A 25,295-nucleotide genomic window follows, 5' to 3' on the forward strand; every position below is an offset into this window, starting at 1 on the left:
TCTAGACCCAGATGCACTTGCATATGAAGAAAACTAGTCAAGAGTAGATTCTAGGTCCATGTCTGGTTGGGACGATGCCCTTCCCCACATCCTAAGGTAGTCATGGGTTAACTGAGATAAGTTAATTGTAAAAATACTTGGAGGGTGTTGTTCTATACATGTTCTACACATTTCTCATTTACCTAGACTCCTGAATATAATAGCTCCAGGTGGAATACACAGGTTGCTTGGCCTCCAGGCAAGTGAAGGAAAGACTATGCAAAGAGAACTCAAAATGGCATCTGGTATGTATTCAGTATGGTACTGCCCTCTTAGCCATGGCTTTCCTTTCGGTGGCTTGTTAGTCATGGCCAACTGTGGTCCAAAATTTTTTTAAAGATTTTATTTGAAAGGCAGAGTTACAGAGAGAGAGGTAGAGATAGAGAGAGAGGTCTTCCATCTGCTGGTTCACTCCCTAGATGGCCGCAATGGCCGGAGCTGCACTGATCCAAAGCCAGGAGCTAGGAGCTTCTTCCGGGTCTCCCATGGGGCCCAAGGACTTGGGCCATCTTATACTGCTATCCCAAGCAATAGCAGAGAGTTGGATCAGAAGAGGAGCAGCCAGGACTAGAACTGGCACCCATATGGGATTGCCAGTGCGTCAGTCCAGGGTGTTAACCCACTGTGCCACAGTGCCAGCCCCCCAAAATTATTAAATGGAAAAATTCCAGAAATATTTGTTAGCCTTAAATTGTGTGCCATTCTGAGTAGTATGAAATCTCACTCCATCCTGCTTAGGAGGTAAGCCATCCCTTTGCCCAGCATATCCATGCTGTATAATACTATGCTATCTACCAATTAACCTCCTAGTAGCCATCTTGGTTATGGCATCAACTATCCTGGTATTAGTATCCCAGTACTTTCATTCAAATTTCACTTTACTTTAAAATTTCCACAAAGTGCAAGAGTACTGCTACTAAGAAGGCATCTGGGCATAAAACTGGAAATAACTGGTACCATGTGGCAATGCTGCAGGGCACATGGAAAACACAGCACACATGAGGTTTGGTACTAACTAATTTGGGGCATCAGCTGGGGTTTTGGGGCCTCTACTCTGTGGCTAAGGAGACCGACCTTGAACACTATGTCATCGTCACTATCTGTTTGCACTGATGATTAAAGGCTAGGAAGAGGCCCATGGTGTGAGCAAGGGTTATGCATTTTAGACACAGTGTATTCAGTCAACAAGATCGTGTTACCTGGCCCAGGCCACTGAGAGTGGAGAGGCACAGCTACGACCTGAGCTCAGGTCTGCTGTCAGGATACCCAGCTACCTGGTCACAACCTTGCTCTTGGAAGCTCCAGACTCCAACCTTCTGACCCTTCCCGAAACAAGGGAACCAATTCCACACCATTGTGCATTCATCCTCTTGTTCTCTCTGGCTGAAGACTTTCTGCCAACTGACCAGCAAACTTGATTTAAATCCAAGCTCGGACACCACTTGAAACCTTCTCTGACATCTTCTCTAGTGCCAACACAGCTAACGTTTTCTGGGCACACTCTCCTTGGGCATCTTCTCCCATGCCAGTAAGATTACTCATCCGTATGTCCCTAGAGTTACTGGTGAAGCTGTCTATGCACCTAGGAGATCATGGGCTTTCTGTTTTTTATTTTTTGATAGAGTGGACAGTGAGAGAGACAGAGAAAGGTCTTCCTTTGCCATTGGATCACCCTCCAATGGCCACTGAGGCCGGCGCATCGCACTGATCCGAAGGCAGGAGCCAGGTGCTTCTCCTGGTCTCCCATGGGCTGCAGGGCCCAAGCACTTGGGCCATCCTCCACGGCACTCCCTGGCCACAGCAGAGAGCTGGCCTGGAAGAGGGACAACCGGGACTAGAACCTGGTGTGCTGGCGCCGCAAGGCGGACGATTAGCCTAGTGAACCGTGGTGCCGGCCAATCATGGGCTTTCTATGGCTTTTCCATTTCAGAATCCACATTTCCAAGCACAGGGCTTGGCAGATTGCTCACCCATAAACATCTATAGCAGTAGATATAAGAAAACATGAACTACCAGCACACTGTGGCGACCAGCTCACTCCAGTTTGCCTGTGACTTTTCTGACTTTAAAGCAGAAAGCACTGTGTCCCAGAGAACCTCGAGTCCCAGACAACTTGCAGGGCTTGCTCCCCCTAATCTACACAGTCATACACATATACACACATACAGACTTAAGACCCGGTCCTCCGGAAGTGGAGAGGGGCTAAAATATGAGAAACTGATTTTCTCCATTCACCCCGCGGGCAGCAAGCCCTGAGGTCGAGGCAGGGGTTACTGACTGTAACTTCTTTCAGATGAGACAAGCACAGCCGCATGTCTACAGGGCAGCTGGGAAGGGGCTAGAAAGGTATAAATCCCTCTATAGAGAGCGGCACAAGGGAGGGGGTGGCTGCTTCTGATGGGATTCCCGAGGGTCCCGAGGCCCAGTGCAGTGCAATGGGGGGAGCTGGAGGACCAGGAAGCCATGCTCAGTGAGCGCTCCCCGGGAGAACTGGCTTTTCCAGTGTCCCCTGTAACACTGGCCACGCAGAATGCCTGCTACCAGGACACCTGTGCTCACCATTCTGTGCCTTTTCTCCCGAGGTCTTCTCGGCTTTGGCATTCTTGCCACGAGGGTTGTCAGTTTTGTTTGCGCGAGTTCCACTGCCTTGATTCTTGGCATCCCCAGATGTCTTTTTCTCTGCTTTGCCAGATGCGCCCTCTTCAGCCTGGCCTTTGGCTTCCATTTCCTTTTGCTTCTCCTCAGCCAGGCGAGCCTTTTCCTCCGCTTCCTTCTTGGCCTTCTCCTCTGTGTCCATGCAAACAGGGAGGGCAGAGAAAAGAACACCAGACACACCATTAGCAGAAATGTCTCCGAGAATCATTTTGTTCTAGGAACTCATGCCCCAAGATGGCCTAAGGTCTCTACTGAATGTGCGGTTATATTTTTGGTCATTTCAAATCAGAATGGATTAGCATGGATATTTAGGAAATCAACAAAATAGGTTAATGATGCCATCATTTCTGAAAATAAGTTAGAGGGGACAGGACGAAAATAAACCAATATTCTAATAGGCAACACGATAATAGCTTCTGTTAAATATATCTCCCATACCTGGTGGTAGGCTAAATGTTTTTCAAGGATTATTTCTTTCCATCATTATCTCCTGCTACTGTGGCCCTATTTTACAAGTGTGGAAACTGAGGCTCAGGGTGCCAGCACTGGTTTAGTGGGTAAAGCTGCCACCTGAGATGCCAGCATCCCAAATGAGAACCAATTCATGTCCAGATTGCTCTACTTCTGGTCCAGCTCCCTGCTAATGATCTGGGAAAAGCAGCAGAAGATGACCCAAGTGTTTGGTCCCCTGCTACCCACATGGGAGTCACAGATGGAGCTCCTGGCTTTGGCTGGCCCAGCCCTGGCCATTGCATTTATTTGGGAGGAATGAGCCAGCGTATAGAAGATCTGTCTTTCCCTCCCTCTGTAATGCCGACTTTCAAATAAACATTTTTAAAGACACAGAGACTTGGACAGATTGGCCCACTTCACCAAGGCTGCAGCAAACATAGCCTTATGTAGGTGTGGTTAGGATTGTGAGCTAAAACACGATCCTAAGTTGAAAAACACAAGTTCAGGGAACATAACCACCACTAGAACAGTACATCTTCAGGTCACTGTAAAAGAAGGAAGAGAATGAAGGCCTATGGGAAAAGTGCAGTTGTCAATTGTCCACAAGATGAGAAGTGACCTCTAGTTTGGCCAGGTACCTGGTCTCTGTCCTCCACTTGAGCCAAGAAGGTTAATTACGTCACTTCCAAACCTGAATGTTGGCATTTGGCTGATATAAGTGATTGGCTTTGTGCTTAACGAAACACAGTAAACTTGTAATATCAATTATGAAAAGATTGGTTAATTTATTCATTCGACTAATATTTGAACAGCTACACAGTTAAGCACTACTTTAAGTATTGGGAATCAAGCAGCAAGGAATACAGACTTAGAGAAGCCCATCGTTCAAGAAACGAATGAGCCCATTCTGGTGGTGAAGTGTTCTGCAAAAGCAGAGCAGTAATGATGGGGTGTGACCACCACAGGAGAGGGAGGTGACATTAAGGAAGCAGAGAAGCCCTTTTTGTGAGAAGGTGACGTTTGACCAAGTCTCAAGTGATGGAAGAGCTTGCCATCCAGTCATCTGGAGAAGTAGCATTTCAGGGAGGAGAACTAAAACATGCAAAGGCCATTGAGTTACCCAGGATGGCCAAGGTAAACTTGGCAAGGAGTTAAGTGACGCATGATAGGCCAAATGATCAAGGGGCAGGAGAGGCTGAGATCTTGCAAAGCCTTGAAGGCAGTGAGATTAAAGCTGAGCTGTAGAGTTGACATAGACCTGACAGGGATCAATTCTCCTTAAGACACAGATTTAGTCCGCATAGCCTTGGATTCAGTCAAAAGGTCTTCCAGCTCTGTGATGGAAAACACAGCTGCATTTGTCTAGATGTGCACAAACCTGCCACACCGCATTCTTGGCAGTCTCTTTACTTCCTTGTGCTAGTCTTGGTCCTGAAAACAGTCAGCTTTCAGACTATAGCTTCGTCTTTGGGCACCAGAGGTTGATGCATTCTATGGCTTCCTCTATTGCCACTGCTAAGGTGCTCCCAGTGCAAATCTGGTCTAGGTTCATGCATTCCCAAGGCTTGAGTACATGTTGTGGATGCCCATCCTGTCTGCATCTTGCTTCTCTTGCGTTTGTAGTTGCTTACCTGAGATGTCTTAGTATACCATGAAATTTTCATTCTTCCATTGACTATCCATGCCTCCACCTGAACCAATGCCCTGTCCTCACCCCAAGAAAATCAGATTCTGGAGAGAGGGGGCCAAAAATAAGAGATGCAGTGTTTCCCAGGTGACTTTAACATGCACTCATGGCTGAGAAGCACAAGCACTGATCTAAATGTTAACTGTTTGCCACTCAGTATTCCATGACCGTCTCCTTCCCAACAGGATGTATTTCTAATTTACATTGGAAAGATGAGAGATTTCCTTACCAGTAACATAACTGTGTGTATATTAGATATAGTCTGACTTTTATCAAAAAATACAACTGACGAATGAAGAACTCCCTTCCAAAGAAGGTGGCAAGACAGCACTTGCAGCAGACTCTGGGGCTTCACAAGGTCTCTAGGTTTTCTTCCAGACTTCTGACCTTCCTTCTTTAGTGTCCTCCCCTGAATTCCATGCTTGGCATAGCAACTGGCACACAAAACACAGCCATGAAGTCTGAGTTGACTATGGAGTGACTTAGCCTTTCTGCCAACGTGACCTTAACTGGAGATACCCCTTTTCCAGTAGTCTGCACCAGCATAAAATACAGAACTTACACAAACTCTCAGGTCCTGTTCTGAAAGAGTAAACCATCTGATAAATGATAGTCTTTTTTTTTTTTTTTTTTTTTTTTTGACAGGCAGAGTGGACAGTGAGAGAAACAGAGAAAGGTCTTCCTTTTGCCATTGGTTCACCCCCCAATGGCTGCCACGGCCGGCGCGCTGCAGCCAGTGCATCATGCTGATCCAAAGCCAGGAGCCAGGTGCCTCTCCTGGTCTCCCATGGGGTGCAGGGCTCAAGCACTTGGGCCATCCTCCACTGCACTCCCGGGCCATAACAGAGAGCTGGCCTGGAAGAGAGGCAACCGGGACAGAATGCGGCGCCCCGACCGGGACTAGAACCTGGTGTGCTGGTGCCGCAGGCAGAGGATTAGCCTATTGAGCCGTGGCGCCGGCCATGATAGTCTCTTTAACTGATAGTATAGGTCAATAAAAAGCTCTTCTGATTGCACAGAGAGGAAAATTGAGGCAAGGGGGAGGAGAATGTGTTCATATTCAAAACTTGCTGTTGGAGAATGATGGCTAACACCTTCACAGAATTCCTACTGAATCCATGGCAAGCTTTCAACATTCAAAATAGCTCCACATTAAAAACAACCAGCATAAAAACTGAAGCCGTTAAATTCTGGTTTGCTACAAAAGAGCATAAAATGATCTGAGCAAGAAGAATTTATCTGACAACTGAGTCAGACCAATTTTCCATGGGGAATCTGGCAAAAAACCTGGAGGGGGGTAGTATTTCAGAAACAAATTTGATTTTGTTCAGTTGCACTGATACCAGGCAATTAATGTTTAAATGAGTGACAGTTCTGATGGCATCCTGATCCAGGCCTACACAAGCCTGCCTCACTGGCTGAATCATTTCTTTGCAATAGTTGCACTACAGCAGGTGGTTCTGCAATGTTCTTCAACTTGACTTCCACCTCTACCTTGTATCTCTGAAGTGGCTGACCCAAGTGTGAGAACATTGTTTACCCAATCTTCTCTCAGAAATATAATGAGTACGGGGCTTCACAAGGTCTCTAGGTTTTCCTCCAGACTTCTGACCTTCCTTCTTTAGTGTCCACCCCTGAATTCCATGCTTGGCATAGCAACTGGCACACAAAACACAGCCATTGTGGGGAGCAACTCGGACTAGACTAAGTTACTGGAATTAAGACTTATTCTATGCATCTGCTCTCCCACAATATGGCGCTGAGAAGGGAGAAACAGCTTCTACACAGCTGCCTCCAGTTCAACCAATAAACTGCAGGACCTGCTCCTGATTGGAGGAGAGTAGCGTACTCGGCGTTGTGGGTAGCAGAGTTGGGATTGGTGGAAAAGGACTATAAAGGAGGAGAGAGACAACATGCACCAGGAACATCTAAGGGGAACATCTATCTGAAGGAACACCTGTGCAGCCCCTGAGAGAGCCGGCCGGCGGTGTGCCGCTCCCCCGCGGAAGTGGGGAAAGTGGCTAGGGGGAACCGCCCTTCCACGGAGGTGGAAGGGTCGGTAACCAACCCGGGAAGAACCAGCAGCAAACCCGGGGAGGGCCGAGCAGACGAAAGAACAACGCAGGGTCCTGTGTCGTTCCTCCACGAAGACGGGGAGCGACAAGCCATGAAGTCTGAGTTGACTATGGAGTGACTTAGCCTTTCTGCCAATGTGACCTTAACTGGAGATACCCCTTTTCCAGCAGTCTGCACCAGCATAAAATACAGAACTTATACAAACTCTCAGGTCCTACTGAGTATCAGCCAGTACCCAAAGAGTATATAAACAAGCAGACAAAGAGAAATCTGTCAACAAGAAGTAGGTCTTTTCCAGTAGAATCATATTTCCTTATGCTTTCAGGGTGATGTTATTAGCACAGATACAATTTTCCTCCAGTGAGGAAAAAGCAGGTGAGAACAACTAACTTGGACATGCTAATGATGGCACGTCCACTGAAGATCAACCTTTTGGGTCTTCAGTTTAGTGTCCTTGGCACTTGCAGGATAGTAGAAAGCAAATACTATAGTACAATTCTATGACATTTTGATTCTCATTTCAAACTACCCATAGTGATACAACTCGATATGAAAATGGCCAATAACAAGCAGCAGAAGAGTTAGGGTGGAGTACAGTCCTCGAAGCCTACAAATTGTATTCCTCCTAGTAAAACCTTGGTTCTGTCCCACATTGAATATGTGTATAGTCTCAGACATGCATTGATTTCCTCACTATTTTGAAACCATAGGCTCCTAGTCAAAAATGGCATTGACCTAGTTATTCCTTGATAAAACTTTCTGAAATGTCTACTTAAATACCTCCTGGGGAACATGGAGTGGTGAAGAGAAAAATAAACTGAGGTAAAAAATATTACATACAAATTTTGAATAGGCAAGTATCAAACTAGAATAATAGAAGGTGTTTCTAGTTAAGGTGTTCGACAGAAACTTAACATCTTAAAGTAGTGGTCTAGCTGACTAAAAGTTAATATTAAAAGCTTGGGGCTAGCATTATAGTGTGAGTTAAGCTGCCAACTGTGATACCAGCATCCCAAATTGGAGTGCCAATTCAAATCCCAGTTGCTATGCTTGCAATTCACTTGGGAAGGCAGCAGAAGATGACCCAAGTCATTGGACCCCTACCACTCGTGTTGGGAAACCAGGATGGAGTTCCTCACTCCTGGCTTCAGCCTGGACCAGACTTGGCTGTTGTGGCCATTTGGATGGAAGACCTCTGTCGCCGTCTCTCTGTGGCTGTGCCTTTCATATCTTAAAACATAAATGAATGCAGTAGTTGGTAGTATGACAGAGTAGGGTAGAAGTTACAAGATATTTTGAAGAATTAGCATCATCAATAAAGGATTATTATGAATTGCCACCAAGAAGGTAAATATCTTCATGGAGAAAAAAAGAGACACTCACTAAATGGAAAATGGATAAACTCATTACATTTCTGAGAGAAGATTGGGTAAACAATATTCTCAGAATCCTGTGTGTTCCTTGATGGCACACATCAAGGATTTTGTTTTCATGTCGACTGATGAAGGAACTCTACAACTAGGGAACAGAAGTTAGGCTCAAAGATTTTTCCAACTACAAGTTCACAACACCATGCAATAATGAAGGCCTGGTTGTCTAAATGCTCAGTAATAGAATGGTTCAAATATGTATTCCCTAAAACTTAAATCAGAGTATTCAGTATCAGGCTAAAGTGTTTAAAGAGGAAATAGAAGCCGGCGCTGCAGCTCAATAGGCTAATCCTCCGCCTTGCAGCGCCGGCACACCAGGTTCTAGTCCTGGTTGAGGTGCCGGATTCTGTCCCGGTTGTCCCTCTTCCGGGCCAGCTCTCTGTTATGGCCCGGGAGTGCAGTGGAGGATGGCCCAAGTGTTTGGGCCCTGCACCCCATGGGAGACCAGGAGAAGCACCTGGCTCCTGCCTTCAGATCAGCGCAGTGCGCCGGCCGCAGCGTGCTGGCCGCGGTGGCCATTGGAGGGTGAACCAACGGCAAAAGGAAGACCTTTCTCTCTGTATCTCTCTCTCTCACTGTCCACTCTGCCTGTAAAAAAAAAAGGGGGGGGGCAGAATAAGACATTATGACACTAACTAATGGGGAAATTTTTACTTCTACATATGTTTAGTAAAGCACATTAAAAAGAATAACAGTTTCAATAATTCTGCATTGCTGGAGAGGCCATGAGTGATTTTTACTCTTCACACATTATATTTTAGCATTAATAACACAAATGTAAATGCTGAAAACACGTGTTAAATACTGAATGAAAATAGATCAGTATTGATCAGACTTGTACAATTTTATCTATAGATAATATTCCTAAAAGCTATTCTAAAATATTTAGTCTCCCCTAAGCATAGGTTCTGACCTAGCTAGCTTTGTAAATCAGGTTGGTTAGACATTTGAATCGATTGCATTTCCAATGGGTGTAATAACAATGCATGTTCAGGTGCCTCATGGACAGCAAGCTTGCTTGAAATAAAGAGCAATGAGCAAAACAGCCTGAGGTCATCTAATCAAACTGACCACTGATGGCGACACAAATGCATAACAGGTTTCTCATCAGTCAACAGTATTCCTGGGAGACTCTCTCTGCCATAGACCATGGCTGGAGGTGCAGGTGCTGCCCAGGAGTATCCTCTCTTCCTCCTCCCCTCCACCCTTCAGGCACTCCTCTGACCCAATCACGATAGATTTTTCTCAGAAAACCCACATTCACGCATGTTTGCAGGTTGTGTCTCAGCTAAATATACCCTGTTCCTATTTGTGTGCCTGTTAATGTCTGCACTTAGAAGGCTTATCTTTGTGTGAGGCAAGAACCCAGAATAATGATCAATACAGCCATGCCTATACCATAACCTCTAATCTTCTCCTCCAATTAGTTGCAGTGGTAGCAACTATTTATCAGGCATTCAGCATGTGCAGGCTCTGTTTCCGGTGCCTCACCCATGAGGATAGTTCCAAAAGTGTGTGGGAAAATAGAATTAAATGATGAGTTTATTTTGGTGCAAAAAAAAAAATCCATGAATATGGTTTCATAATAGGCATTCTCCACAAATTTTGAAGACCCCTCCTAGGCATAGAATTCATTTTTTTTCATAACAAAATAAACTTATCTTTTAATTCCATGTCCACAAACTTTTTTTTGAAGTACTCGCATGTATTACTTTTGGTCTTCACATAAGCTCGGTTATATGTATTAGCATTCCAAAACTGGAGTCTCAAAGATTTGACTTGGTTTTGCCAAAGAATATCTCGCATCTTGAGATTTATTTCTCCCTTTTGCCACTAACCGAAATTTGCCTTAAAAACCAAATTATGCTCGCACAAAATATGCATAAGTCAGGCTCTGTGCCTTGGTCCTGTTCCCATTCCCAAGTCATCACCTTCAGGGGTCAACATTGGGCAGCCTTCCAGTCCTGGCTGCAGGATGCCTGCCCAAACACCCCAAGCAGGACTCGGACAAGTCCTTTTATGCTTCTGGAGAAGCTTAAGCACAACAGTATCCACATACCAAATATACTTCAACATTATTAGTTTGTCCTTTTTAAAGCATAAATCTTCGCTTAGTAAAGGAACCCTCTAATGCTTCCCTGGGTTCTTGGTTTCAGAAGATAATTTTAGGAAGCCAAATAATTGCAAACAAATTATTCTGAAGTACCTCTTTAAATTGCATGTTGTCAGGACTCAGGTTTTCAAATGTAATGAGCATAATTCATGATAAGTGTGCTGCTTTTGAGATGATGAAGTAGCTGCCACTGCTGCTTGCAATGCCTGCCAATGGGGAGGATTTAAACGTTTTAAGCATTTGAATGGACTGTGAGAGTTTGCACTCAAAATATAGAAGAGGTGTTGGCTCCCTCCATGGCCCAGGGTGCAACATCTGTCCTGAAATGATAAGCGTCCAGTTATGCCTCAAGAGTACCATCAACATAAATCCTTTGACTTGCCTGGAGAGAACAGCTGCTTGGATAGGAGTTTGTGGAGCAGTCACAACGCCGTTTCTCTGAATAACCCCAACAATGAGGCTGCATCTCCTGCACAAGAAGCAGACGCCCACGTACATGGTCCCAGACTGCCAGCCTGTGCCCTTCTCCCTGCCCTTGGATGTGAACCCCAGACTTCACATGTGGGGAAACTTCATCCCCAAATTCACACTTAGGTGGTTGGTAGACACTCTGCAAGGTAATTAGGACTAGGAAAGATCAGCAGGGAGCAGCAGAGGGTTGGGGAAGGGAGATGGGGTCCGTGGCTTTATAAGAAGGAACACACACTTGCACTCTGGCCAGGGGATGCCCTCTGCCATGATGGGAAGGCCCCGAGCTGATGCTAGCACCACGCTCTTGGGTGTCCCAGACTGCAGGACCGGGAGCAAAAGTAAAATAAATCTTCTATATCAAGTATCTGGCTCAGGAATTTAGTTAGAGCAACAGAAAACAGACTTCCCACTCTACCATTTCCACCTGTCTGACACCAGGATGATGAAAGCATAGGGCTTTGTTTTGGGAGAAAGTCCCTTTTGACTCTGTGTGTGGGGCTCAGGACTGCTTGGGGCTGCTAACAAGTACAAGGCCTGGAGTGAACTTTTACTCTTTGAATGAGTCTCTAGTAATATATCGCCTCCTACTACAAGAGTGAGCTGGGAGGAGGATGTCTGTTACTTATTCTGTGCCCAGTGCTGAGGGGAGAGAACTATCAGAATGGGCCTGGGATATTATCAAAAGCCGATGGTTACTGCCGGCTTGCCTCCAGAGTCCTCTGGGATCAGTCTCTTCACTGAGCCCCAAGGCCACCCACATCTGTGTCCCTCCCTGGAAACAGGTATCACAACCTCATACCTCTTATCTCAGGTTCATGCTATCTGCATGCATAGTCTCTCTACCTAAAACACAAATATGGTCGCGTAGTGTGTTGTTGTTGTTGTGTTTTTTTTTTTTTTGACAAGCAGAGTTAGACAGTGAGAGAGAGAGAGAGAAAGGTCTTCCTTCCGTTGGTTCACCCCCCAAATGGTTGCTACGGCCAGTGCACTGTGCCAATCCAAAGCCAGGAGCCAGGTGCTTTCTCCTGGTCTCCCACGCAGGTGCAGGGGCCCAAGCACTTGGGCCATCCTCCACTGCCTTCCCAGGCCACAGCAGAGAGCTGGAGTGGAAGAGGAGGAACCGGGATAGAACCCGGTGCCCATATGGGATGCCAGCACCGCAGGCGGAGGATTAACCAAGTGAGCCATGGCACCAGCCCCAGTGTAGTATGTTCTGATCATGTTATACACACTCAGACACATGAATGGATGAACAAATGAGTTTGTTTCCAAGAAACAAGATTTCCATCTCTTTCTGTTTATAGCACCAAGAGCCATGACTTGTCTGAAAACCAGAAAATGCTCACTTCAGGGAATTTAATTTTTTACTTGGAAGTTAGAATCAACTCACAAGATCAGTTCCATGGTCCAAACAATGAGTGACAGGAAATTGTGACTATGAAGGGAAGATAAAAATGCAAGTAAGGAAGTAGGTTCTTGTATTCCAACATAATAGCTAAGGTGGCTATTGGCAGGCTTTACTTAGGTGGAAGAAGAAATAAAGGCCTCATAGCTATGCCACATGACATAAGGTCATCTAGCAGAAGCCAAGAAAGAGTAATCCCAACACCCTGCAGAATCCTCGCAGCAGAAGCAGTCACATAGCACAAAGGGAAGAAGCCCAGGGGGCTGCCAGATTCTGCCATGCACTGCGTATCAGATACATGAGGATCAAAGGATGGCAGATTTCAGTATTCAGCCATTAAAATCTGCATCCTCAGCAACTGTCTGATTTGAAACACCTACAAATTGGAAAGCAATCTCTCATTTTATGAATGATGGTTGAGTTGGCCTGGACAAGTCTCTGGAAGACCCCAGTAGTACAGATTACCTTTGGGCACCTTGGCCCTCCATCGCTCCCGATTGATGTGCACCACCTCCGTCCAAGTGGCTTTAAAGCTCTTATAGTCGACAGGGATGACAGAACTGTTGATGGGGGCACTTCCTTCCGACCCAGAGCTCTTCACGGCTGATCGCTTTGCATCTGAGCTGATGCTGTTTAAACTGGAAGGAAAAGAAATCATTCCAAAAGGGAAAGTTAGTCTTAGCAAAAATGTTGGCCAACGAGCAAGTCCCCGAGAGGAGTGCTTAGTACTCATCAGGTTATTATGAAACTCCTGGGTCTTGCATTTATAATTACCCTATCTTCCATATGTCACACAGGTGGAAAATTCTATATTCTCAGTAGGAAAATTATCAAGATTGTAGCCTGTATTCCTTATATTTTTCTATGAGCTTCAGTATTTCTTATATTTTCCTTCCATTTGTTTTCTTCTTTGTTCCAATACTTACAATCCTCTCTTGTGAATGTTCTAGTCTCTGAAACTAATGAATTTGAACTTGGACTCCTACTTGTTTCACAGAACACCTACCTGTTCCTACACTGACCATCTTGCCAAGTTGCCCAGCAACTTGATTCTCTTTCTCTCCAGTTCTACCTTCCCTCTGAACCTAAGCTCCCTAAATGCAGGAGAGAGGTAGTGGTTACTTAAAAGTTGCTGGGGCAAAATGGATGCAACTGGAAACCGTTATAATTAGTGAAATAAGCCAATCCCAAAAGGACAAATACCATATGTTCCTCTTGATCTGTGGTAGCTAACAGAGAACCTAAAAGGTAATATAAGAGCCTGCGCTATGGCATGGCAGGTAAAAGCTGCCGCCTGAAGTGCCAGCATCCCATATGGGCGCTGGTTCTAGTCCCAGCTGCTCCACTTCCAATCCACCTTTCTGCTGTGGCCTGGGAAAGCAGTAGAACATGGCCCAGGTCCTTGGGCCCCTGCACCCACATGGGAGACCTGGAAGAAGTTCCTGGCTTTGGATCAGCTCAGCTCCGGTTGTTGCAGTCAACTGGAGAGTGAACCAGCAGATGGAAGACCTCTCTCTCTCTCTCTCTGCCTCTCCTTCTCTGTGTAACTCTAACTTTCAAATAAATAAATCTTAATGTATAGAAGTGAAATTGACACTTTACGATGCAATGAGTTTGAATAGCCCTTGTCTGCTCTGTTGAAGTTTTCTTCTATACTGTTTGTTGAATGCTTTACCTAGTATAGAACTAACCTTATGTATAAAGTTAACTGAAAAACAGATCTTAGTAAAATTAAGAATGAGAATAGGAGAGGGAGGAGGAAGAAGGATGGGAGGGCAGATAGGGTAGAAAGAATCACTATGTTGCTAAATTTGTATCTTTAAAATCATGAAATTTGAATGCCTTAAAGGTTTCTGGTGGAGCGTGGTTACTTGGGGGAAGATGGAAAAGTACAGCTAACTTGAAGATCAGGTGATGCCAAAGATACTACTTCATGTGAATACTGCTTTATGCTTCAAACATGGGCAACTGCTAATACCAGAAAATACCATCCTCACTGACAAAGTGTCTCAGGCTTCTACAGGCTTCAGTGACTGACATGAATGAAAATCCACAGACCAGGAAGGCAACAAGGCAAGAGCTTTGGGGTGGTGGGATTTGGGCAGAGGGCTTCTGTCTTCATAAGCAACCTCAAGGGTCCATCCATCTTCAGCATCCCTGGGGTGTCACTGTCCTAACGTTCTTCTTGCGTTCCCTTCTCTCCCCACTGTTTGCTTCTCTTTCATCTTCCCACATTCTTTCTCCTTCATGACAAAGCCCAAGGTTTTGCATGAGTGATGACTAGTAATAGTAATAACAGTAGTAATGGCAGTAATAGTAGCAGAGTTAGCAATAGTAGCAAAGCAATAATATTACTAATGTACTAACAAACACCATGTGCCAGGTTTATTTAGCCTTCCTCTATGCCAGACCTTGTTCTAAGGGTTTTTATATATTGAATAACTCACCTAAGCCTCCCAGCAACCTATGTGTATACAGTGCACACTTTCTCAGAAGGCTAACTGAGGAAGTTTGCTGCAGTGGCACAGTTAGCAAATGAGGGCTCAGGATTTTTAATGCTGGCAGTCTGGTTCCAGAGCCTGAACTCCTTATTGATCTAGGCTCGATACAGTGATGGCAACAACAAAAAGTGATCAACATTTAGGTTCATTTCTTTCATTCTCTTTGGTAACCTAAAAATGAAAGATGCATTTCCTGTACTAACTGAGTGGTGTTGTCTTTTTTTGTAGATTCGGGAGCAGAGACTGTCACAGAGGGTAAATGGGAAGAGACTGGCATTGCTGTAAATGAAGTCTAGGAGAGAACGGGGTGGAGAGGTAGGAGGGCACCGGGCACACACAGGGCATGATTTGAACTCTGTGTTCCCCATATTCCCAGCCTGTAGAGTCCAGATAGCACAACTTCAACTCCTCTGAGAAAAGGAGAGAGACGGACTAGTCTGGTATGAAGGAGGAAAGAAAGTATCAGTGTGAAACCTACCCCAATCCCCACCAAGAGGAGAATTCTATCCCCACAGACAGACCGGTCTCTAGCCATCAGACTCTTCCACTGACCTTGAACGTCTCTGCCCCGTCCCACTGGTTTGGGATGTCTCGTCAATTAACGGACTCACAATCTTCTCAGTCATGTCTGTGAGCACAGTGAAGGTGGGCTCCACGATGAAGTCGATGAAACCTGCAGAGAAACAAATACAGCTCGACTGGGCCTGTGCAGATAATCCCCGTAAAACACCAGTGGGGCGGCCGGCGCCACGGCTCACTAGGCTAATCCTCCACCTGCGGCACCGGCACACCGGGTTCTAGTCCCGGTCGGGGCGCTGGATTCTGTCCCGGTTACCCCTCTTCCAGGCCAGTTCTCTGCTGTGGCCCGGGAGGGCAGTGGAGGATGGCCCAAGTGCTTGGGCCCTGCACCCCATGGGAGACCAGGAGAAGCACCTGGCTCCTGCCTTTGGATTAGCGTGGTGCGCCAGCTGCAGTGCGGCGGCCATTGGAGGGTGAACCAACGGCAAAAGGAAGACCTTTCTCTCTGTGTCTCTCTCTCACTGTCCACTCTGCCTGTCAAAAAAAAAAAAAAAAACAAAAAACAAAAAACACACACATACACCAGTGGGACTCTTCTTCCTTTTAAAATCCACCTGCACAGGCACCCCAGGCCAGACTCTGTCAGTCGTACTCGATTAGTACATTCTCTGATATGGACATCATGAATTGGCTCTGTGTCTTAGATGACTCTTCAATAGCTAACTCAAAGAAGTGTTTAAAAGACGCATGTGTAACCCTCACTAGGTAACCATGAAAGGATCTGGCTATGACTAACACACCTTGCCTGCCATCAAGGAACCCACAGGAGAGATGAAATGATCACAAAACGACACCTGGAGCACATGGAAGGCCAGAGCAGCCCAGACGGAGGCCACAGGAAGCTCGGTGAGAATATTTCCCTCCACTGAGAGGCCGCAGCATGGCTGAATAGAGACTGATGTTCGAATTGAGCCTCTGGGGCATGGGTAGGGAAGACATCTCACTCCAGGTGAAGGACATGGACTAAGTGCAATGACAGAGATGGGAAACAACAAGTTGTCTCAGCAATGACTGGGGCTAAGGGTTCTCCTGGACTCTGGAAAAAGTTTTGGAAGACAGATCACTACTGCAGTTCAGGGAGTGATGTTCCTAAGCACCAGGCTAAGGAGTTAGCATTTAAAGAAGCACTAGAGGCTTCTGAGGATGTCTGGGCAGCATTGTAATTTTTTAATGTTCTTTGAGAAAGTTAATTGGGAAAGATGTATAGGAAAGGAAGCAGGAGGGGTTGAAGATGGAAAAACCAAGTTATTACAATAGCCAAAAGGAAGGGAGGGGACTAGCACTAAGGGTAAGTCAGGTAGGAATGCAAATGAGGCACAAATATCTATGGAACAGGGGTGGGGCTGCCTCTTAGTGAGCTTTATCGGAAGCTCCAACAACAAACTAGGAAAATGTGGCAGGGGGAAAGGTGATGAGCTGAGTTTGCAGTCAGCAGATCGAAGACACAACCAGGTAGGAAAGGCACACAAAGTTGGAAGAAAAAGATCAGATAATGGGAGAGGACTCATATCTGGAACTATCCCTTTGAGATCCCCAGAGATAAAGTTGAAGGTGGGCTAGAGTGAGTGTCTCTACTGTGTGACACAACTGGCTAAAATGGGCGAGATGAAGTTCCTGGGGATGGTGGTAGCTGATTGCATGGCAACAAGAAAGTCGGAAGCTAAATACCAAAGGAAGTACTGTCTACCCCCATCGGAAGGCTGTTCGGAAACCTATGAACACATATTTGGGTTGCTTTCACAACAGTAGGTGGGCTGATAGTAACATTTAATTCAGTGAAGGATGTGAAAAGACACAGGAGTTGACAAAACAAGAACTGTCTCAACCGGATACCAATGGTAAGGGAAATAGTGATTGTCAAGCTTGTTGGGAGGATAATTGTAGTATAATTCTGAGCTGGGAACTAAGTGTTGACACCATCTTCACCTTTTTCTCTCCCAAGGTAAAGTTAACACATCCAAACCAGAACTAACTCATCAGTCCTACCCACAATTCTTATAAATGGGATTGTGGCCCAACCTCTTAATCTAAATCCTGCCTTGACCTTTCCTTTGCAGCCTGCCAAATCCTTCACACCTTCCATGCCCTCCTCCCTCCTGCAGCGTGTCTGCTGCTGTCTTGGCTCTGACATTCACTGTCTTTTTTCCCTGGAATCCTTCAGGAGACACCCAGCTGGATTCCTTGACTCTCCAGTCAATCCCCTTAGCCACCAGCATAGAAATCTTCAACAGGGGTAGAAAACTTTGATGTAAAGGATCTCATAGTTATTTTAGACTCTGCAGGTCACTTTACCACTATCAGATGACTCTGTTCCAATGCAAGAACAACCTTAGACAACATGGAAATGAATGGACTTACTTGTGTTCTAGCAAACTTTACAAGAACAGGTGGTGGCTACTACTGAGCCCACAGGCTAAAAGGTGAATTCATGTTTTCCAGCCTTGCACGAAATTCTTCATATGTCTCATTTCCTTCAGGGAAATAGAAATTCATTCTACTAACACAACATAAAATCTAGGTCTGATTTTCCTGAGAAATGTCGCATCACATCCTGTTCCTGCCATACAAAATTCTTTAGAATTCCCTGACCATATGAGGCAATTTTTAAATTTCCCCACTTTGTTTTTGCCTCCCGTTCTGCCTGGTGTGCTGTTCCATCCAAAAGCAAACAAAACTATGGCAGAAAAATCAAATCGTTACTAAACTTTACAAATAATTTGAGTCCTTAAAGATGGAGATCACTGATATTTAACTGTGACATTGTACCCTCATAACCTTGGATTTATGCAATGCATATATATTATTGTAATTGGCAAAAAGTTATTGCCCCCCCAGAAAAGTCTTTTAGAATGTTTCCTTCCTTCCTTTTTAAAAGAGCCAATCCTGAAAGTAGGGTCATCCTGGAAATGAGCTGTCCTGAAAATAGGGCTAAGAAGCATCGACAAGGAGAAATGCCATGGCAACTACTGAAAATGCCACACAGAATGGAAAATTTGAACCAGAACATGCATACTACCAAGAGTACTTGTCATCTTAGAAAGCTGAGACGCTGTCTTTCAGCAGGGAATGATGGGTAACCTTCTCACAAACCAGCCACGTTCCGGGAAGAATGGCGAGTGTGACTCTATCAACCCAATGGGCCAAAGCTATGAACACAGATTGGAGCCAGTTTCCCAGGCAAACAGTCATTGAGAGCAACTGAGCTTGCATCTACAGACTTCCCATCCAGCAGCCCAGCTCAGGGGTTGGCAAACACGTACCTACTTGTGACTGAGCAACCATGGTCGACTTCCGGTCACACAGAGGAGAAAAGGGCAGCCCCAGCTCAGCTTCTCTGTCACCCTAGAAAAACAGGAAATCACAGTAAATTAAGGAACAGTAGGCTGAGCCACCCAGCTCTTAACAACCTCAGCTGCCACAACAGCCACTGGTCTTTATTTTAATTACTATTATATTATGCAATAAATCCTATGGGGCCTGCTCCTCTGTTTATATATATATATAGATAGATATAGATATGTATTAGATATATAAAACAGGCTGAAATCCTGGAGTCCAATTATTCTAACTGCAAAGGCCCATGCTGCTGTAAAGAAAGCTTCACTGGGCATCGCTAACAATTGTCATGGAATATAAGGCAATAGGAATTGTCCTGTAGGTTAGAGCCAACACTGTAGCCAGAATCAGCATTCTCTCAAGTTGGCCTGGGACAACCAGTGGCCCTCCTCTAGCCAGCGAACCTCTCACCATGGTGGGCAATTCCAAAACTGAAACTCTACCTGTAATCTATCTTCTTGAGTCACATAAAGCCATACACAACTAGAATGTTTTTCAGTTGTAATTCAGTCCATAATGAAAAATGGATCAAAAAGAGCCACAATAAATTTCTTTTCTATCCAGTTGGACAATACAGCATGACTGGCCACCGAGAGCCTTTGAAAAGGAATAGTTATAATAGGCAAGTATTTTGGAAAGTATAGTGATGGGGATGATTTTTGGAAACCTGAATCACCACTTCAGTCACACACCTAGAGGGAAGATCTGTCACTCTTCCAGCACTGAAGCTGTGTTCACTCATCTTGCTGGAAAAGAACCTGCTCAGGAGGATGGCTACTGACATGTGCTTGAGTACTTCTTCCTCATTCGAGATCTATATCATAGGAAAGCTACTGTCTCTCCTTACATTTGTTTCATCATCTGAAATATGCAAAATAGCCCTATCTCATAGGAGTATAATGAGGATAAAACTATAAAAATGTACATACACACATGCAATGGTTCATTTAAAGAACTGTTGTTTCGGGGCCAGCGCTGTGATGCAGAGGGTTAATGCCCTGGCCTGAAGCACCAGCATCCCATATGAGCACTGGTTTGAGACCCAGCTGCTCCACTTCCAATCCAGCTCTCTGCTAAGGCCTGGGAAAGCAGCAGAGGATGGCCCAAGTCCTTGGGCCCCTGCACCCGCGTGGGAGACCCAGAAGAATCTCCTGGCTTCAGATTGGTGCAGTTCCAGCCGTTGTGGCCAATTGGGGAGTAAGCCATCGGATGGAAGACACCTCTCTCTCTCTCTCTCTCTCTCTCTCTCTCTCTCTTTCTCTCTCTGCCTCTCCTTTCTCTGTGTAACTCTGACTTTCAAATAAACAAATTAAAAAAAAAAACTGCTTCCAAACAGGTAGCTCTTAAATTCACTAAATGTTTTTCTAAATATTATCAACTATACATTCTGAGTGTAACAAAAAGTTAACAGTAAGCAAAAAGTAGTAACTTGCAGCTAGGCTTAGTTGAAAGCTGAATTCTGATTTCTAAGGCAGTGAAAGTTGGCCAGCTCACAGGGGCACTATTACCCACTGAAAGGACAGAAAAGGAATGGGTATTAAAGGAAGCAGAACAGGGGGCCGTGATGGGAGCTGGGGACGCCCAGGGGTCACAGGGACAGTTGTGGAGAGCTGGGTTCCTTCTGCACCCTCTTCCTGCATAGACACCCACAGAACACAATGGCTTCCTAGTTCCCAAGGAAGCCCTGCTCAGTCTTGTGAAGGCTCTGATAGAAACAGTTCCTCCTGAGCTACTTCTCCCTGGCCAGGACAAAGAGAACTTTAGAGACGCAGATTCTAATGGAGTAGTGGGCTAGCTCAGCTCAAATAAACCTTTCTTATTCTATATGTAAGAGTGCTACCTGCTGTTTTCTTAGTTCATCATAATTGAAGGGGGTGAAAAGAAGTGGCTGGATGCCCTTCACTTAACTACTAAGATGTAAGTATTAATTTGGATTTCATTACTGAGAAATTTGATATTAAACAACTTCTAATTCCATGTACTTGGCCATATCCAAATCTACACATCATTTACATCTACTGGATTTAATTAAACTTGGTAGACTCATCTATTAAGAGTATTTTTGTACTTCAAAAGAAACAGGAAAGTGAAGAGGCAACCAACAGAATGGGAAAAATATTTGCAACAACTGATAAAGGATTAATAACCAGAATCTACAAAGAGATCAAGAAACTCCACAACAAAACAAATAACCCACTTAAGAGATGGGCCAAGGACCTAAACAAACATTTTTCAAAAGAGGAAATCCAAATGGCCAACAGACACATGAAAAAATGTTCAGGATCACTAGTCGTCAGGGAAATGTAAATCAAAACCAAAATGAGGTTTTGCCTCATCCCGGTTAGAATGGTTTTCATACAGAAATCAACCAACAGATGCCGGCAAGGATGTGGGGAAAAAGGCACACTAATCCACTGTTGGTGGGAATGCAAACTGGTAAAGCCACTATGGAAGACAGTTTGGAGATACCTCAGAAATCTGAATATAGCCCTACCATATGACCCAGCCATCCCTCTCCTTGGAATTTACCCAAGGGAAAAATAAATTGGCAAATAAAAGAGCTATCTGCACCTCAATGTTTATTGCAGCTCAATTTATAACAGCTAAGACATGGAATCAACATAAATACCCATAAATGGAATACTGGATAAAGAAATTATGGACTACTACACAGTGGTTAAAAAAATGAGGTCTGGTCATTTGCAACAAAATGGAGGAACCTGGAAAATATCACGTTGAGTGAACTAAGCCAGTCCCATACAAATATCATATGTTCTCCTTGATCTGTGACAACTGAGCACCTAAAAGGAAACCTGTAGAAGTGAAACTGACACTATGAGAAGCAATGACTTGATCAGCCCTTGTCCTGACTGTCGAAGAACAGCTTACTACTTTATTAGTATTTTCTTTTTATACTCAATACCATTGGTTGAACTCTTTAACACAGAATTATTCTTAGGTGTTTAAATACAACTGAAAATTGATCCCTGTTAAAAATAAGAGTGGAGGGGCCGGTGCTGTGGCACAGCAGGTTAATGCCCTAGCCTGAAGCACCAGCATCCCATATAGGCACCAGTTCTAGTCCTGGCTGCTCCTCTTCCCATCCAGCTCTCTGCTATGGCCTGGGAAAGCAGTAGAGGATGGCCCAAGTCCTTGGGCCCCCACACGCACATGGGAGACCCAGAAGAAGCTCCTGGCTTTGGATTGGTGCAGCTCCGGCCATTGTGGCCAACTGGGGAGTGAACCATTGGATGGAAGACCTCTCTCTCTCTCTCCTCTCTCTCTCTGCCTGACTTTCAAATAAATCTTTTAAAAAATGAGTGTAATAGAGAGGGAGATGTACAGTTCAGCATACATTCCCTCAGACTTACCCCTAAGGGTAAAGCTAAAAACTTGCCATGGAACTCCAAATCCCATTAAGTTGGCAGGTACCAATGCCATCTTACTAGTTAAGCAATCAGTTTAAGTTCATAATTGATCATAAAGATAGGATTGTCAAAGGAATCACATAAATAAGACAAGTGTCTGCAAATAATAACTGATAGAATTAAAAAGAAGAGAATGATTAAACATGGGAAGCAGGCTATACAGCACACTCATAGAATGGCAGATGCCCTAAATAGCACTCTGGCCTCAGAATCAGCCCTGATCTGGCTAAAAATCCCATGAGAGCATTTCAGGCATGGAAAGCCAAGACACTATGGCAAAAAGTGACCTAAATGAAAGATTTCTGAGTGAGATCCTGGTGGAAAGAAGGGGCCATCAAAGAAGGAGGTACCTTTCTCTGAAGGGAGGCAAGAACTTCCACTTTGCTTATGGCCCTGTCTAAATAAGGTTGGAGTTTGTGGACTCAAGAGGCTTCCATAACCTTGGCAGCTCATGACAAGAGCCTCAGGTGATCACTGACATCATAAATAAGAGTGTCAATTGCTAAATCAAACAGGAGTCACTGTGCACTTAATCCCCATGTAGGACCTCTGTCCTTAATGTGTTGTACTGAGAATTAATGGTAAAACTAGTCTTCAAACAGTACTTTATACTTTGTCTGTGTAGGTGCAAACTTTTCAAAAATCTTTATATACAAAAGATCAACTCTATACTAAGATAATTGAAAATGAATTTTAATGAAGAATGGGATGGGAGATGGAGTAGGAGGTGGGACGGTTTAGGGGTGTGAGGGTGGGTACACGGGGAAGAACCTCTATAATCCAAAAGTTGTACTTAAGAAATTTATATTTATTAAATGAAAGATTTATATAAAAAAGTACTTTGAAATATTAGTAATTGAATTTCTGTTGGAGGACAGATACACTTAAGAATTGAGAAAAGAGGCCTGTGCCATGGTTCACTTGGTTAATCCTCCACCAGCATCCCATATGGGTGCCGGTTCTGTCCTGGTTGCTCCTCTTCCACTCCAGCTCTCTGCTGTGGCCCAGGAAGGCAGTGGAGGATGGCCCAAATCCTTGGGCCCTGCACCCACATGGGAGACCAGGAGGAAGCTCCTGGCTTCGGATCGGCGTAGCTCTGGCTGTAGCAGCCATTTTGGGGGTGAACCAACAGAAGGAAGACCTTTCTATCTCTCTCTCTCTCACTAACTCTATCTGTCAAATGAAAAATTGAGGAAAAAAATCGTTCCATAAGTAATGTGAGAAATAGGCTTCCCTTGGTAAACCCTTCTTGACTAATGACGTGGTCTGACTGTAACTCCAGGCTGTTGGAAGATGATACACATACTTTCCTCTTTACTAAAGAGGTTGTCCTTTTTAAAAAAGGGTAAAAGTTTCAGTTGTCACTAAGGATTCTGCTTAACTAGCTCATTTTATTTTCTTTCAGCACTGATCAGAAAACCCCCAGTGGTATGGGTTAAGATAACCCCAGCTGATAAAGCCAGGTAGCTGATAGGCATAAAGGAAGATAATATGCACTGAGTGAATGGAAAGACTAATTCAGAAACACCCAAGTTCCTTTGGCCACTCAGATATGACAGACAGCTAAAGAGCAATTAGTTTTTGTCAAAGGCCATCTTCGTTTCCTGTCCACACAGTTGGACTACATTGCCTAGAATCTCTGCTAGTTAAGTAGTGCTAAACAACAAAACAAGGGAAGGAATGTATTTCCACCACAGTTCTAATGTATAAAATCCTCCGTGCCTATAGCTCCAAGCTCTTCTGCCTTTTGCTAGTTTGCTGTAGACCAGCATCTTGGATGATAGACCATGGGTCTAAAATCACTATCGTAGAATTGCACACCAATAAACACTTGTCCTAAACTTCACATGAGTTAAGTGACAAGCTTCCATTTATGAGCACTGTCACATGTTTGAGGATTTGTTAGAGCCGCTTGATGGAAGCAGCAAACTAATCAAAAGAAACAAGGCATTTGTCATATCAAAAATTTTTGAAAGTCTTACTTGCACTTAAGTTTACAAAAGATGGCATCTCAATCCAAGAACTCAAGGTCATAGAGGTAGAACATCCCTAGTCCAAAAATCTATAATCTGAAGTGTTCCAAAATCAAACTTTCTGAGAACAGGCACGTCATAAGTGAGAAAGCTATCCATATGGCTTCATCAGACAGGTAGCAGTAAAAATGCAGGTGTACTAAAAATATAATGCCACTTGGGCTATGTTTGTAAGGTATTTATGAAATATAAATGAAATGCATGTTTAGATATGGGTCCCACCCCAATACTTCTCATTAGGCATACGCAGAAATATTCCAAAATCTGAAAAATGCTGAAACTTGAAACACTTCTAGTCTCAAGCACTTGATCTTAGCCAAAAGGCCGAGAAGCGATAGTCTGAAGCATTTGAAATGCGTAATATGGAATACTTTACCTTCACCTCAAGTGAACTTCTTCAGATGAAGTAAAGAAAATTTTGAGAGATGCAAGAAAAGCACCAAACTGAACCAAATGCAGCAACGTACATTCCCCTTTCCCAGGGGAGGAAGGCACACATATTAGAAAAGTGATTTTTGGATTTAAGATAGAACAGTAAAATTTGAGACCTTATAAATTATTACCTCAAAACTATGGAGATGGGTAGGTGTCATGGCACAGTGGGTTAGGTCACTGCTTGGGACGTCTGCATCCCATGTTGAATGCTGGTCCAAGTCCTGGCTGCTCAGTTCCACCTCCAGCTTCCTGCAAATGTACCTGGAAGATCTGGGCCTGGCTCCCATGTGGGAGACCTGGACTGAGATCCAGACTCCTGGTCTTGCCCTGGTCCAGATCTGGCTACTCCAGCCATCTGGGGAGTGAACTAGCAGATAAGTGATCTCTCTGTGCCCCTCTTTCCTGCACTCACACCACTATTCCTCTTGCTCTCTGTTGCTCTTCATTTAAGAACCTCTCAAAAATGTGGAGACTGAGAAATGCATCCACAAATATTAGAAAAAAATCTAATCTCAAATCAAAACTACTTGAGGTAAGGGTTGTCAACTGCTGTGGGTATCATAGGTGAGGCCAGATGCCAAGAGGCTGGGTGAAGGACAGAGACTGAGGGTCATGGCCAGTGCTACCTACTGTTGCCTTGGAAAAAGTGAAGGG

The 25,295-nt window shown here is 44.5% G+C and overlaps 1 protein-coding gene across 12 annotated transcripts in view; it reads right to left on the reverse strand.

The window, feature by feature from the left end:
* The window catches only part of PDE1C (phosphodiesterase 1C), a 653,560-nt gene that overhangs the window by 50,203 nt on the left and 578,062 nt on the right, over positions 1 to 25,295 (reverse strand). For all 12 annotated transcript variants that reach the window (XM_089315477.1, XM_002713741.6, XM_017344418.4 and 9 more), the window contains 4 exons: positions 18,670 to 18,751; positions 15,383 to 15,503; positions 12,795 to 12,967; positions 2,599 to 2,826 (listed from right to left, as the gene is read on the reverse strand). In XM_089315477.1, the coding sequence (XP_089171603.1) occupies positions 2,599 to 2,826; positions 12,795 to 12,967; positions 15,383 to 15,503; positions 18,670 to 18,751 (604 nt within the window). The remainder of the gene's footprint in view (positions 1 to 2,598; positions 2,827 to 12,794; positions 12,968 to 15,382; positions 15,504 to 18,669; positions 18,752 to 25,295) is intronic.

Source organism: Oryctolagus cuniculus, chromosome 16, assembly GCF_051225735.1.
Source record: "Oryctolagus cuniculus isolate XC-2025 breed Fujian yellow rabbit chromosome 16, ASM5122573v1, whole genome shotgun sequence".
Lineage (NCBI taxonomy): Eukaryota > Metazoa > Chordata > Mammalia > Lagomorpha > Leporidae > Oryctolagus > Oryctolagus cuniculus.